Source organism: Neomonachus schauinslandi, chromosome 16, assembly GCF_002201575.2.
Source record: "Neomonachus schauinslandi chromosome 16, ASM220157v2, whole genome shotgun sequence".
Classification (NCBI taxonomy): Eukaryota; Metazoa; Chordata; class Mammalia; order Carnivora; family Phocidae; genus Neomonachus; species Neomonachus schauinslandi.
The window spans coordinates 8641525-8657273 of record NC_058418.1 but is presented as its reverse complement, the minus strand read 5'-3'; the positions used below and the strand labels follow the sequence as shown (position 1 = coordinate 8657273).

General features: G+C 54.4%; 1 protein-coding gene across 1 annotated transcript in view; it reads left to right on the top strand.

Moving 5' to 3' along the window:
• Window positions 1-14402, top strand: part of ARHGAP35 (Rho GTPase activating protein 35) — a 122467-nt gene extending 108065 nt beyond the window's left edge. Inside the window, exons 4-7 of the mRNA XM_021681351.1 lie at window positions 3875-3952; window positions 5547-5678; window positions 12334-12439; window positions 13279-14402. Coding sequence (XP_021537026.1) covers window positions 3875-3952; window positions 5547-5678; window positions 12334-12439; window positions 13279-13636 — 674 coding nt within the window. The 3' untranslated portion in view covers window positions 13637-14402. The remainder of the gene's footprint in view (window positions 1-3874; window positions 3953-5546; window positions 5679-12333; window positions 12440-13278) is intronic.
• The last annotated feature ends 1347 nt before the right edge of the window (window positions 14403-15749 follow it).

Genomic DNA, 15749 nt, shown 5'->3' with positions numbered 1-15749 from the left:
TCATTATGTGTCTCTCGTGTGGTAAACGTTCCGTAAGTATTTACGATGGTTGTTGTTAGTGATCTTCCTAAACCAGTTATTAATATTTTTAAACAGCAACCCTTGACAAATGGCTGTCCGGTCAAGGGGGAGTTGAGAAGATCTGGCCGATGCCAACGAGTGACAGTGGTAGCTACTGATCATTCACATAGTGAGAGAAGACTTCCCTTCCTGCAGTTTCCTTTCTTAGTCTCGGCTCTGTTCTCTAGAGCCATTGGAACGAGACTGTTCTACATGGCAGTTGTTCAGGTATTTGAAGAGAGTGACCTTGGCCTTGCTGAACTTTTCTCTTGTTCTATTCCCAAAGATTAACTTTAACACAGAAGGTTTTGAAGGGCTTTTTCAGATAGGGCTTTTGAAAAAAGGAAAGGAAAAAAAAAAAGGCCTAGAGCCGAGGCTCTGCTTTGGTAGTGGGTCTTTGGAGATTTCTGGTGTGTAGAGATGCCTCAGGGTTGAGGCTGAAGCTTCTCAAGTGGACTTGTGGGCCTGGGATGGACGTGCAGTCGGGGGGCAGGGGCGCTGCTGGGAGGCGGGAGCCAGAGTCGGCGCCGGAGTGTGCGTCTGTGTGGGTCCCGGGATGCACAGCCCTTGGAGGCCAGGCTGGCCCTGTCCGGCACCCTCGCTCTCAGCTGTGTTGTTGCCCTCTGCCCTGCTGCAGTAGCAGCCTTCGTGGTGTTTGCAGTGGGCTGTAAGGTTTTGTTTTTGTTTAATTGATGTCTGATTAGTAGCTGTGAGAAATGGTACTGGCCTAGCAAATGATACCTTTCCTGAATTATGCCGTGGCGTTGTGTAGGGCAGCAGCAGAATGGCTATTTTAAAATGGGATTTCGTAAAATAAACATGTGTCCGGATTACAGGAAATACTAAGTTGATGATTAATTGATGCCGTGGAGCTGGCCTTGCGCTTTTAAATGCTTCTACTCTCGTGATCATCCATCTAGTAAGGTTTCAGCGGGCCCATGCCTCAGATCATTTCCAGAGAGCTGATTTGCAGCTTGTTTTCTGCCCTCTGGTGCTGCTGGGGCAGGTGGCCACGAGGAGACCATGCAGAGGACTCCTCTCCAAGCTGCAGGTCAGAGTTGCCAAAGGATGGCGAATGTTCATGAAAGGAGGTTGTCAGGGTCTTTCTTCTGCTGTTCACACAGGGTCTCTCCACACTGGGGCTCCGGCACTGTGGCCATTGCTACATTCTCGAGGACTTCTTAAGCTCCTGCCATTTGTGCCTTTGTTGTCTTAGTGCCGGAGGGGACTGATACTCAGATAAGGAAGGCTATGTAGAAAATAGGTGTATTTCCAGCCTAGGGGGTGAAGCCTTGTGCCCCCTGACACATACCTAGGACTTGTCGAAATGGGGATGATTTTGTGTGTTAAGTGTATGATACGTGTTACCTGGGATGTGAAATAGGTAGGAAATTTAAGTATGTCTGAGACAGTTTGGGAAAGTCACTGAGAAGAGAGACCATCGTAAAACTACTAGGTCCATCCCTGACCTCTGACCTTTGGGCATTGAGAGCAACAGCAGATGTGCCATCTCAAAAGCACCCCAGGATGCTGAGGACCCGTGGGCTTCACTCAAGCCTGGCATTTCTTCTGGGGGAAGCCTGTGGCCCGGACCCCAACCTGTTGGCTAGATGTCAGACATGTTCCGGAACAGCACTGAGGCGCAAGAGCGGCAGAGGCCCTGGACTTAGACTTTAACATCCTTGCGGTTTGGGGCAAGGGTTTCACCTTTTGGATCTTCGCTTTTCTCACCCATGTCCTCTCCTGTAGCTCCTCCCAAATGGGGCTGAGGCTTCAATAAGTGAGTGAGTGGTAGGTGGATGTGGGAAAGTGCCTAGCTCAGTGCACAGCATAGAGACACTCAGGAAATGTGGACTCCGAAGGGGGGCGGGGCGCAGGGTGCATCCGGGGCCTCAGGTCTGGCAAGGGTATGCACTTCTCCCTCCCTCCAAATGCAGTGAGGGCAGCTTCTTTGTAGCTAGGCATTGCACAGTAAGATGTCCTTCCTTGGGGCTGGCCTCTTAACCCCCTTTTCTCAGGGGTGAAAGGCCCATGTGCAATTAACAGCTTTTAAGCCAGAGAATTGACGACTTTGGCTTCAATGTTCTTTAAAGGTTCACCTGCCACTATTCTGGGGCCCCAGAAATAGGCCGACTGCTTTGATCTTGCCTGATGGGTGCCTCTCCAGAGGCGCTAATCACAGTGATAACTGACGTTGAGACACTTGGCTCTCTGGAGCTTACTGATCGCCTTTCGGCCCAGTCCTCTCTCCGCTGCCCACACTGCCTTCTGGTGTTTGGTGTTGGCTCCAGGGCATGCCCTCAGTGCCCTTTCAGCTAAGCAGAGTTGCTTGAAACCACAGTCTTCAGAAGGGGCCAGGGTTGGTTTAGCCATGAGATCCCACTCCGGTCTTCACTGTGACTTCATCATCCTTTAGAACTGTGATCTTAGGGGTGCAACAGTGGGCTTTCCTTCCCTGAGACAGGGAGAAGAGGAGGGTCAGTAGCCAGTGACTGGAATCCACTCCAGGCTGAGCAGTGCTTCCTGGGGTGAGGGGTGAAGGGGGGTGTCAGTCTCTCACCTGATACTTTATATTCTTCTGTATTACTTAACTAAATTTTAGTTTTTTTTTTTTAAGTATTGTTTTTTTCCTTAGCTGACACTGTATACTAAATCAGTTACAGAAGGATCACAGAGCTGGAGGGGGGGAAGGGTAATAAAAGAACAAGAAAGAAGAAATAGGATCAGCTCTAAGAATAGGAAAATCTGTTCAAAGATAAAAACAAAGGGAGACATCTAAAGAAACTGGTTTAAAAACCTAAAATTTTTAAATTATGTACTTCAAAAAATTCAATATACAAAATTAGAAGACAGATAACAAAAAGGAACAAAATGTAAACGTATGTAATGTTAACATAGTTCCTTACTATTCAGAGGCCTCTTTCAAGTACACAATGAGAGGGACCACTCATAGGGAAATGAACAAGAATGACAAGAACCTGAATAGGAAATTCACAAAGTAAGAAACACACACTGCCAAGAATCTGTTAAACTTACTAGCTATCCAGAAAACATAAGAAACATAATTGTGGGGTATTTTAAAAGGGAAAACCTAAATGATTAACAATAAGACTATTTTAAAAGTTATTGTATACTTTGATGTCTTTAAAAAGAAGAATATTTAATGATTAGAATAAGCTCACAACATAACGTTGTAAATGAAAAGCGTGGGTTAAAACACGGTATTATCTCCATTTTTCTAAAGAACATTAAAATTCAAGGGGTGCCTGGCTGGCTCAGTGGTAGAACATGTGACTCTTCATCTTGGGTTCGTGAGTTCAAGCCCCATGTTGGAGCTACTTAAAAAAAATAAAATTCAAAAGAGTACCTCAAAATATGGACAAAAATTAGCTGAGGCACTTACACATTATTTTAATATTTACAAAAAAATTTTTTTAAGATTTTATTTATTTATTTGAGAGAGAGAGAATGAGAGAGAGCAAGCACATGAGAGGGGGGAGGGTCAGAGGGAGAAGCAGACTCCCTGCCGAGCAGGGAGCCCGATGTGGGACTCGATGCAGGGACTCCAGGATCATGACCTGAGCCGAAGGCAGCCGCTCAACCAACTGAGCCACCCAGGCGCCCTACAAAAAAGTATTTTAAAATATTGAAGTGAAGAAGAAAATGGGGGGTGAGTGGGTTGTATGTAGCACATAGGAAAGTCCAGAGTGCTTCACCCTATTCCTCTGGTGGGTGCCTTGTTGCTCAAGTCCAGTCCTCCTCGTTCTCTGCTCTGCACTCCCTGCTCCTAAGAAACCTGCTTTTTTCTCCTCAGGATTGAGCACTGAAGGCATCTACCGGGTCAGCGGGAATAAGTCTGAGATGGAGAGTCTGCAGCGACAGTTCGACCAAGGTAAGGCCACACAGCCTGGCCAAGCATCGGAGGCTGGAGCCGGTCAAGGCAGACGGGACAGCCAGGCTTGGTGACTGAGAAAGAGAAAGTATTTGGCCCTACTTAGCCTTGCCTCCGTGTGCACACTGCCATGTGGAGGAGGGGGGAACAGGCCCTATCAGCAAACAGAAGCATCATCCCTGTCAAACCCGCGTCAGCCATCTGCCCCCCTTGTCACCATCCACTGATGCTGTTCCAGGTCACCCCGGCATTCGCCTCGGTCACCTCTGGGGGCCTTACTTTCCTTGCAGTGGGCCCGACAAGGGTGGTTGCAGGCACATAATATGAAGTGGGGTTGTGGTCATGGTCCTATTTTGCCAGGGCCCAGGAATACACATGACTCCCCTCCTCGCCAAATCCCTGCACAAGAGAGACAATGCGAGGGAACATTTATGATCAGCTGAGCATTGGGACCCAGCCTTCCAAAGCTGAAATCTCGTGAGTTAGACTGGCTCTTGGCAGGGACTCCTGTCTCCTAAGTTAGGTCGTCAGAGGCCTAGGGCCAGAGAGCCAAACTCTCAGCCCTAAAACTGAGCACACTATGGGATGAGAAGTCACACCACTGGTGCCAGAAGCAAACGAGCCAAAGCAGTAAAAGTTCTCAGATGTTACCAGCCAGAGAGGAAAGTAAGTTGAGGATCAGAGTAGGGTCCAACTCAGCGTGTGGCTGGGCCTGAGGGGACCAAGCCAGACTCTCAAGCCAGGCAGCCTGTGGGGCCTACAGGACAGAGCAGCCAGGAGCAGGCACCCTACCCGCAGGCTCCCGGGGAGCCATAGCACTGTGCGATGCCACGGCCAGTCTCTGCTAGCTGGCAGTGGGGAGAGCATACACTAGGGAAGGGAAACACCTGTTTATCTCGCAGGATAGGAAGCATGAGGTCAAAGGGTGTAGCCGCACACTTGGGTATGTGCTTGTGTATATTCAAGAATCTGTTAACAGTTTATACCCCACCAAAATGGAAACAGCTTATGTCTAACAGTAGATGATTTCTTGTAAATCAGGAGTGCAGTATTCAAAGAAAAGTGAAGACGCAGAGGTCAGTGGTGTCATAGGCTGGGAGGGGCCAGAGGGAGAAAGATGAGTCTACTCCCCCTGCCGCTTTAAGGAACAAGGATGGAGGCAGCAGTCAGGATTGCTGGTAATGTGCTGTAACCCACCATGAAAAGTGAGCCAACCTTTTAGGAAAATCCTTTGTTTTTTTTCCAGAGGAGAGGGTATAAGGAAAAGGTAGCACCACGTCCCAGCCAGACCAGGGGAGTTGGGTGGCACAGAATGACAGGGTGCAGTTGCTCTGTTCAAAGGATGACCTTGGAAGGAGGCATGGGGTGTCAGCCTCTGTCTGCAGATCTCACAATTTTTTTTTTTTTTTAGCAGTGCCCAGGGATGCCACCTCCTGTTCCGTCTATGAAAATCCCGAGTCCCTGCCCTGGCTCCAGGCCAGCCCTGGGCAGCATCCCAGGGTCTTCGAGGCTTCTCTGACTTCCCCCAAGCACCGAGTTGCCCTTTTGCTTGTCTCCAGCTTATATTGCCCTCATTCTCCCAACTTCCTTTCAGACCACAACCTGGACTTGGCAGAGAAAGACTTTACAGTGAATACCGTGGCTGGTGCCATGAAGAGCTTTTTCTCAGAGCTGCCAGACCCCCTGGTCCCGTACAACATGCAGATTGATCTGGTGGAGGCTCACAGTGAGTACTGGCCACCCGGCCCGGCTCCCGGGTGCAGGCAGCACCCCGGGCTGACTGTGTTGGGTGAACTGAGGGGGAGGGGCTGCAGCATCATGAGAATGGCTCCTGTGCTGAGGGAGCAGCCACTCTGGCTCTTAGAGCTGGGGCTGGAATGACAGAGGGGCTTGCAGATCAGGCCCCTGCCTCTGTAGACCAGAGGGGCTTTTCTAAGGGTTCTCTCAAGAAAGTTGCAGGTCCCCCAAAACTCTATGAGTTAAGAGCCTGGATTTGTATCAGACTTGAGTCACATCCCTGCTCCTTTGCTTGTCCACAGTGGAAGCGTGGCCCGCACAGCCTTCCCTGACCCTTGGTTTCCTATGACACTGTCCCTCCTCCTATTTATGGAAGATTAGGAGAGCTCTAGAGGCAGGGCTGTAACAGGACTTTCTTCTCCCCTCTGCTCACCCATCTCTCTTACAAGGAAGTCAGCGTGTGGTCTGGGCCTCTGGAGGAAAAGGGACAGCTCGCATTGCCCTGACCAGAGGCTCACTGGGGGCTGTAGCAAGGTAGCACCTCTGGTTTTACTGGCGACCTTTTTGTGCCCTCCTGCCAGCCCCAACAGCTGTTTCCCGCCCCCCCCCCACCTGCCCCTCTCAGGAGGCGTTTGTCCGCACTATTGGGAGCCTTCCCAGCAGGCAGCCTTTCCCAGACTTGGTGCCGTGCTGCAGCTTCCCACCTTGTGGCACTTTTTCCCTTTTTTAGTCCAAGGCGGTCTTCCTGCTTTGCAAGCCTGGTGGGCCTAGACCCCCAGAAGGAGCCGTTGCTGTGCAGCTGCAGAAGGGAGGGTCTTGGCCAGTGACCAAGGTGGGAGGGGAGGGGAGGGAGCTGTGTTCCTTAGACCAAAGGACCTTAGTCTCATCTCATCATTGCCCAACTCAAAAGAGGGAGTTTTGAGCCGGCATGATTTACTCACAAGGCTGATGGTGTGGGCAGCAGTTTGGGGGAAAATCACAAATCAGGGTTTTAAGTCTTGGATCACAGGCTCGTAGGGACTTCGGGAAACGGGGGTACCGACAGCAGCCCAGCCGGAACTGTGGAGGCGCCCCTGCCAGAGCCTGGCTGCTGCTGGGATTGCGGGGCCCCCGGAGTCACTTTTCCCTGGTCTGCATTTCCCGTGATGCTTGTTTCTGCAGGCTGGGTGCCACCTTTGCCGTACTTTCTCCCCGAGGTCTTGGCAGAGCGAAATCTCTCACGGCCCCTGAACTGCTCCTGAGCTTATCCGAGCCCATCAGGGATGGAGCAGAAGCGCAGAGCTCTGGCTCAGTCATCGGGTTGCCTGGCCTTCTTTCCCAGCAGGAGTCCGGGTTTCTCCAGACGCTGGGTGGGGACGAGTGCAAGCTTCTGCGCCGCACCTGCTGTCCAAAGATAGAGCCCTCCCAGCGGTCCCTCGTCCAGCAGGCTCCAGGCTGGCCCAGATGTGAAACGCATAGGAGCTCTCCATCTGGAGCCAGCTTGCTTTCCACCTAAGCTTGCCTCTGGGCGGAAGTTAGGAAGAAAAGGTGTGGGCTGGTGCTCCGCGCTCCAGGCGGGAGGATTCCTGTCAGTGGTTGTCTTGACTTGGCGCCATCTAGAGGCTCATAGAGTCCTGGCTCCCGACAGAATCCCATTGTTTCTGCAGGAACTGCTGACATAGCATCTTTTTGTTTTTTTGGAGGGGCATGGGGGGGCAGGGGAGGGAGGTGTTACTGATAGGGAATCAGCTGCCCTGGCTTCCACTGCTGAGGAATGGAGCTTCTTGCTGCTCCTGCAGCCTAGAAAAGGGTGGAGATTTCTGCTTCCTCTTCCCATTGTGTGTTTCCTGTGCCCGCAGCTAGTCAGCTGGAGCTCCTCAGCTGGGGCTCCGTTGTCTTGAACCTGGGGGCGGGCGGAAGGTGGGGGGCGGGGCGGGGAGGGGAGGATCTTGCTGACTGGGCATCTTCCCAGGCCACTGGGGCTGTGCATGTCCTGGGGTGGGTTTCACTGAGCCAGGGACACCAACCAGGCAGGACCAACGTTAGTGTTAAGGGACATTATGAAACGAAGATTCTCAAGCCCAAAAGTAGGTATTCTCGGCCTGGCTGGGTTTCCATGGCAACATCAACTTGACCAGCTCTTCCCAGTTAATACCTAAGAGCTGTTGTGTCTGTGTGTGTTCAGGGCTTGGAAATGGTTTCAGACCCCATCACAACAAATATCAAGGTCACTATCAAATTGTTTTTTAGCTCCAGAATTTCACAATATTGAACATTGCTGAACATATGCCCACAAATAGAGATTCTTGTGATTATTCACCAGTTATCTTCCCACCATACTCAGGGTGATGTGTGGGTGATTCAGAGGTGAGTAATAGCAGCAGCCGCCACCCATACCGCTTAGGGAGTGGCATGCTGGGGCTTGACCTTCTGTGCACAGACACTGTCCCTGCCCTCCCAGGGTGCGTACTCCACTTACCTGCCAGACAGAACGAAGCCAGCTGAGCTAGAAGTGCGGAAAATGCAGTGAGAGGGACTAGGGTCGAGGGCTTCATGGAAGAGGTGGCGCCTGGGCTGTGGCCTCGAGGAGGACCAGGATTTCAGGAGGCAGAGAAAAGGGCTTTGAGTTGTTCCCTATTCCGTCTCACCCACACACCTCACCCTGGCCTTGACCACCTGTGATCATTTATTCTTGCCCCACGTCTTCTCCTTCTCCTCCCACGACACCCCCAACCCCACCACCACCGATGTGGAATCCCACCAGTCCAGCCAGTCCCCCACAGGCCCCATCCTATGTCTTTTGTGCCAGAAGGGTTCCTAGAGCCAGCTCTGTCTTAGCGCAGAGGTCCCAAGCCTAAGGACCTTTGGCTCCAGCCCCTCATTAGTCCCATAACTGCTTATGAAGCTCCATATGCGCGGTTTAGTCTGCAGAGAAGACCAGTAGCTTTCATCCGCGTGTCAAAGGGACACGTGCCCCAAGTGGTTCAGGATACTGGCTCACCATCTTACCATTCCCCTTGAGAGCTAGGACGCCTTACAGCTAGAGATGAAAACTAATTCTCGGATCCTGCTTCCTCTCATCTGCCGAGATAACTGCGTCAGGTCCCAGGGGTGTTCCTCACTCACATCCTGGCATGTGCCATGCCCTGTGTGGGACGGGGCAGATGGCATGGACAGATGAGTGTGTAGTCCCTGCTTCATCTGATGGGTTGGGAGGCACAGGACAGGTGACTGCAAGGTCATGCCTCCTGCAGAAAGACACCCAGAATCTTCCAGTCCAGGCCCAACAGAGTGAAATCTCAGCCTCGGACTCGTTTTGCACCTGAGGGAGAGGTGGGGGTGGCATGCCTTGCGTGCCTGCATGCATCACTGAGAGGGTGAGAGGGCCTTGAGCCAGGCTTTTCCTTTTCTGCTGCTGCAGGTGTGCGAGATGGTCAAAGGCCATCAGAGATTTTCCTCCAGGCTCTGAGTTTGGTGGCAGCAAATCCCAGCCTAGAGTCTGATGGCCTGGGCCAAAGGTGGCAGCAGAGTGCCCCAGCCAGGGCAAGAACAGTGTTTGGGATCAAGAACCCTGACAGCAACTTGTGTGACCTTGGATCGGTACTCTTACTTCTTGGAGCTACGGTTGGTCTGTGTGCTGTGAGGAGTGTGGTGGGCTAACCTCTAAGCCGTGGCCTCCGCTTCCTCCTGAGTTCTTGGGGCATTTGTTAGTTCTGAATGAGTTCTCAGTCGCCTGGTCTGTGTCTGGATTTTGTCTTGGTTCAGCTGGCCTGAAAATGCCTCTCAGGAACCTGAGACCGAATTTCACAAGTACGGGGTGTGAGCTGGGGAGGCCCTGGCCCTGCGAGGTGCCCTCGCCATCCCACCTTTTCCTTCAGAGAGGATCACTGGGGGAGCCCCGCAGCGTGGCAGAAGGCCGGGGACCCAGAGCAGGCATGCTGGACTGGGAGACGGCCTGTGCCCACCCACCCTCCCCCTCAACAGTCTTCTGTCCGTGGCACTGCCTCTTGGTTTTCTCAACCAGCATGTAGGGGGAGCCCCGTGTGGTGAAGGCTGCACAAAGAGCGACTCTGAAGTTGTCCCATTAGCACTCTGGCACTGTCCAGAGGTAAGAAATCACTGGTGTCCTGAGTACCCGAGAGAAGGTTCCTTTGCTTGAGGGAGGAGGCGAGCGAGGTCAAGTCAGCAAGATGGGCCGTGTTTTTCATGAGACAGAGGGAGGGCTGGGCTCTGCACTGAGAGGCTTCTGTTGCTCTCCTTGATGTCCTTCCTCCCTCCTCCTCCTCCCGCCAAACTCAGTGTCCCTCAGCACTTGTGAGCACCTGCGCCTCGAAGCCGGCTGGAGAAAGGGAGCGGGGAAGCACAAGGAGAGGGGCCATCTAGGTCCTTGCTGGGCACCTTGCTGCCACGCCTCGTGGGGAGGGAGGCTGGCATTCCCAAGGACGGCGCGTGAGTCCCGGTACTCCGACCTCTGCGCGCTCCTCTTCCCACGGAAAACAGAGGCAGCAGGCATCCTTGTGGCTCAGTGGAGGACAGGCCCCCGTCATTGCCAGCCCCGCTTCCTGCCTCTAGCCAGGAGCACGGGTGAGGCCTGCTCTTGGGTGCAGGTGCCCCGGGCGTCAGGTGCCCAGTGAAACACACAGCTGCGTCGGTGGTGCGCTGCGGGCGCCCAGGAGAGACCTGTGCCAAACTCGCGTCTGGGAGAGGGTGTGATGATTCTGTGCGGGGTTCTGAGCCCCGCACATGCTTCTCGGGTGTCAAGACAGTCACTCCTCCTGATGAGAGCAGTGTACTTGTTTTAAGTAAACTTCGTACTGAAGCTTAACAGGAAAGATTTTTGAAACTCAAAGCCAGAGAGAAAGTGTACTCTTGAGGTTGAACCCTTAAAGCTTGGGTGCAGAGCACTGAGGGTGATAATGGCCCCACACAATTAGTTCCTGTGGCTTTTCAGTCACTTTCTACCAGACAGCTGTTACTGAAACACGATTTTTACCAAGTCGCACGTTGAGTCAAAAGATGCACCGGGTTCCCTGCCCGTGAGCCTGCCGGCAAACGCTCTGGCTCACTCCAGCCCTGCCCGTCTTTGCGGCCTCCCTTTCCACTGCTTCCTGCCCCTCAGACTGCTTCCAGGCGCTGACTGTGTCTGCATCTCACCGTGCGGCATCACCGTCATCAGCCCCTCGTATACACAAGGGCTGCACGCTCACACGTGTCACTCGCCCACGCTCACACGGCTGTCCGGTGTCAGAGACAGGATTTGAACCCAGGACCGCGGGGGTTGGGTTTGGGCTCTGACCCGCTGCACGCACGACCTTTCCCCCCTGCACTTTGCTGTCCCTTCCCGGCGGTGCACACTCCGCCTGTCCTTCCCAGTCTAGCTTGAGCCAGGCTCCTCCTGCGCCTCCCTGGACCATGACCCTGGGGGCACGTCACCTGCTGCAGAGGTTCTTAACCTGAGGCCAGAGGCTTCCTAAGGAACACAATGAGCTTTGGGGAACCCGTGAACCTCCAGAAATTGTAGACAGAGTTGTACATGGCATGTTTGAGGAGAAGCTCCAGAGCTTACATCCATTGCAAAGGAGTCTGTGCCCCCAAAACAGTCAGGAACCATCATATTTTTTTAGCCATTCACCCACCCCCACAACCCTAAGTGTGGGATAGCTCTTATCTCTTCCTGGATCCGACTGTGGTTTTTCTGGGTCCTAGGTGTCACCTTCAGCTCTTAGAAGTAGTCATAGGGAGGTCTTTCATGCTCAGAGAAATCTGGGCCGGCTCTCCCAGCCAAGGCAAGCCAAGCGTATTCAAGAAAGAGCAGCCGGGACCCCAGGGAGCAAGCACGATGGGCCCCACTCAGGTTCTGCAGCCAGTCAGTGGGGTCTGGTTCCCAAGCTCTGCAGCCTCTCTGGGCCTCACCTTCCTTATCCCTCAGTGGGCTGACAAGCCCCTGCCTCAGAGGACCCCGACGACTAACTGAACCAGGACTGGTGCGGATGAGCACTTGTTCGAGTTAGCTTGTATTCACACTCCCACTGCATTAGGATTCCATGATGGGCAAAGTGTGGGCGGTAATGGGGGAAGGGGGTGCGTAGTCCCTTTGATGAACTGCATGAGAATTCCCCCACTGTTTCCATCAGCTCCTCCAATAGGGAGATGTGTAGAGGGTCCTTGTGTCTCTAGGAAAAGGACAGAGCCCTGGTCTTGTGATAAACTCCCTCCCTAGACAGTCTGTTGGCGTGGGTGGGTGGCAGCGCTCACCCGTCTGGTCAGGAAGCATGCAGGCTTGCTGCATTGGGATGCCTGTCTCCAGGGGCAACCGGTTGAGCAAAGAATGGTGTTCTTTATGGCGGTGTCTCTGTGGATCCTTGCGTCTCGGATAGTGGGGGCCAGGAAGCCCCAGGCACACAGTGCTCCCCTTCACCAAGGGCCTGGGACCCAGAGGTAGGCCTGGCTTTTGGGTTGGTGCCACCGCCACGTGTGCCTGCCTTGCGCAGAGGCTTGTGGGGGAAAGACTGGGGTTGACCTTGTCTGAAAGCCCTGGGCTGTGTGTGCCCTGAGGTGGCCCTCAGCCCGCTAGTCTCACCACCTGCCCAGGACCAGTATCTGTCTTGAGCCCGTAACACCCACCAGCCATGGCCACGAAAGTCTTTGGTTTTCTCTTTCCTCAGAAATCAATGACCGGGAGCAGAAGTTACATGCCCTTAAGGAGGTACTCAAGAAATTTCCAAAGGAAAACCATGAAGTCTTCAAATATGTCATCTCTCACCTGAACAAGTATGTTGCAGGGCTTGCTATTTGGTCTTCCCTCCCCCTGAAATTGCCAGTCAGGGCCAGCTAGCAGCAGAATAATGGACCGGGCCGTGTTCTCAGCCTGGCGGCCGGGCCCGGCCTCGCCTGCCAGGGGCTGCTGGTGCACCTCCTCAGTGGGGGCACATCTGGCTCACCAAGAAGTATCCTGGCCTCCTGGTTCCTCACATTTCCGTCCTGGTTCCATCCGAGAGGCCCAGGCGGCCCCGAGCATGCCCAGAGTCCTCTCCGTGTGTGACAAAACACTGGGCAAGATGGGGATGCTGTGAAGAAACTTGAACCTGTCGAGTAAGTGCAGGAGCTGCGGGTAGGAAGTCTGTCAGCGGACTGTTTCCCAGATTTCTTCACAGACAGAATAGGTTGGTTTTCCAGGCAAACCTGTTCCTCTCTTGGCAGAGTGGTGTTTTATGGAGTTCTAGCCCAGGATGTACACACTCTCTCTCTGTTCAGCCAGAGCAGCATCACACACTTTGGTGTCTGGACGAGAGTCCCTGAGGCAGACCATCTACCCGTGGGGTTTGTGGAGGGCATCCCATGAGCCAAGACCCCAGAGCCACTCCTCAGGGGCTGACCCAGTGGCGACACGGGAGCAGAGGACTGGCCACAGAGGGTCTCAGGCTTCGACTTCCAGGCTAGGCCACAGAGAGCTGTGGTTGGGCCTTTTCTGTTTTCAGGTTGTGGATGAGTGGGCAGGGAGAGCAGTTGGGGTGACGGTGACCATGAGCACACAGGGGACAGGGCAGGGGCCCTGCTGGCGGAGAGCCTCATCCAAGGCGCTCTGACCGTGAGTTTGGTGTCCCCCACAGAGTCAGCCACAACAACAAGGTGAATCTCATGACCAGTGAGAACCTTTCCATCTGCTTCTGGCCCACCTTGATGAGACCCGACTTCAGCACCATGGACGCCCTCACGGCCACGCGGACCTACCAGACAATCATTGAGCTCTTCATCCAGCAGTGCCCCTTCTTCTTCCACAATCGGCCCATCAGTGAGCCTCCTGGTGCCACGCCCAGCTCCCCCTCTGCAGTGGCTTCCACCGTCCCCTTCCTCACCTCCACACCTGTCACGAGTCAGCCATCACCCCCCCAGTCCCCTCCGCCCACCCCCCAGTCCCCCATGCAGGCCTTGCTCCCCTCCCAGCTTCAAGCAGAACACACGCTATGAGCCACCAAGGCCTGGGGCAAAAGGAGACCTTCTCTCTTCCACGGGGTGGCGTTTGGCCTTGAACAAAACCAGGTCCACTGGGATAGGGGTGGGGAGAGTGTCCCCTCTCCCCTGTTACCTTCTCAAGACCTCAGCGCCAGCACCAGCCCCAGTCTACCGTGGGCTGGGCTGTCAGGCCCCCTGAGCCCGGCGCTGCATACCTGGAGCTGTTCGCAGCCGCCAGGGGGCGCCCTGCCCTTTGACTTGGACCCTTTTGAGGACTGCACTGGCCAGGCAGTGGCCCCCGTGGCCCTCCTCACACTCACTGCTCCCAGAGCACCTCCCCCACCTGCCCCCGCATACCAGCCTCGGGGCATCCACCGCTGCTTGGACAGAGCCCTGGCCTCTGCCAACGGGAGGAGGCTCCGAGATTTGGGCCACCCCGGGGTGGGGCCGGCAGCCCCCGCTGAGAACAATTCCCGTCTGTTTCATCTGTCTCTTCCCACCTTCCATATCGGCACCCCCACCCCTGTTACGTGAGCCCCTGTCCAGTAGCCTCCCCGGGAACACACAGGCCACAGCTCTGTCAACCCAAGGTACAGTGCTGGGGGTGCTGGCCCGGCAGGTCAGAACAGGGAGGGTGGCTGTGTGCCGGGACCATGAGTGTGGGGCTTCCCCTCTGCTTCCCACACGCCCCCTCCCACTTCACAGGCTTTGGGGATACAGTCCCTGTAAAACAAAGAACACTGGAAGAAACGTGGAAAAAAATCCCCAGTAACTTACAAAAGAAAGAGGAAGACACTACAGACCTCAGGATTGACCCCTCCTCCCACCTCTCAGAGAAGCAAGAAGGTGGTCACAGCGAAACCAGGATGCCCAAGGGTGGTGGCCAGAAAAGCTGTGGGGGTCCCGCTTACAGCCTGTCACCAGATCCCCTTTCCCCAAGAAGACAGTTTAAGCCCTTGGTGGGAAGAGCTTGGGAGACCAGCCTGGATCCTGATCTGCTTTGGAAGACACTACAGTGCTGTGGGAACACTACTCTTGTGTGCGTCTGGGTGTGTGCGGGTGTACGCGTGCGTGTGTGAGTGCTTGTGCACGTGGGGGTATGCCTTTTCGAGAGGGCGCAGCTGGGGGGACGCTGGGTGTACCTGGCGTTTGGTTTAGTGTGTTTGCTGTTGGAGTGGAGTCATTTTCATCCTGGGCCGCAGACCACCGCCGGCCCAGGGGTGTTCATGGGAAGTGGGCGATGTGTGAAGAAGTGTGGTCGGCCCGTTCCTGCATGGGGACAACCTTTGTGCTCCCAGGACTAGGAGGGCCTGGAGGGACAAAAGTCACAATCTGTCAGAGTCAGCCTGCCTGTCACACACAGCGTGTGGCCCTCCCTAGCCCTTCCTGGGAAATGGCCTTTGCCTCGGCTTCCTGGCCTTCCCACTGACCCCTGGAGAACCCTTCGCATGCCCCACCTTTTGTCCCCCAAACGCAGCGATCCTGCTAAGGCTGCTGCAGATACTGGCTGCCCTCCCACTCCTTGTGGCCGGGCCGTGGCCTCTGCGACCGGGAAGCCTGACACGGAGGCGCCGTGGGCTTCGGGGCCCTGCAGGCCACGCAGCCTCCAGGTCTCTTTGCACTTTAAGAAGCAACGCCTGTGGTAGGTTCGACAATGCCCTGGGTCCCCTCAGCCGGGTGGCCTGACAGCTGCCTCGCTCGGGACAGCCTCGAGCCCCAGACCCTGGCTGTCGGCTATTGGAGGGTCGGGTAGGCCCTGCGCTCGCTGACTTCTTCCTCTGGATAAGCTGGATACCTTACTGTTAATAGTTCTTGTTTGGCAAGATAAGGTGCTTGGAAAACTATCCCTGCAAGTTTTACCACCTCTTTTTAAGAACACTAGTCAAAAAACAAACCTAAGGTACATGAATGTTGATGTAAATGTTGGGTGAGGGATCTCTTCTCTGGTGGCTCTGTGCCCGATGCTCGAGGTCAGGGTTGGCAGGAAGGTGACGGGTGGGGTTGTGACTGGTTGGCAGACCCGCGGCCCTGGCTCTCCAGCCCCCTCTGCTCGGAGTCCCGGGCAGGTGAGGAAATCACTCCATTGAACGAATCTCCCTTTTTCTAGATCATGCTCACCTACCCACTC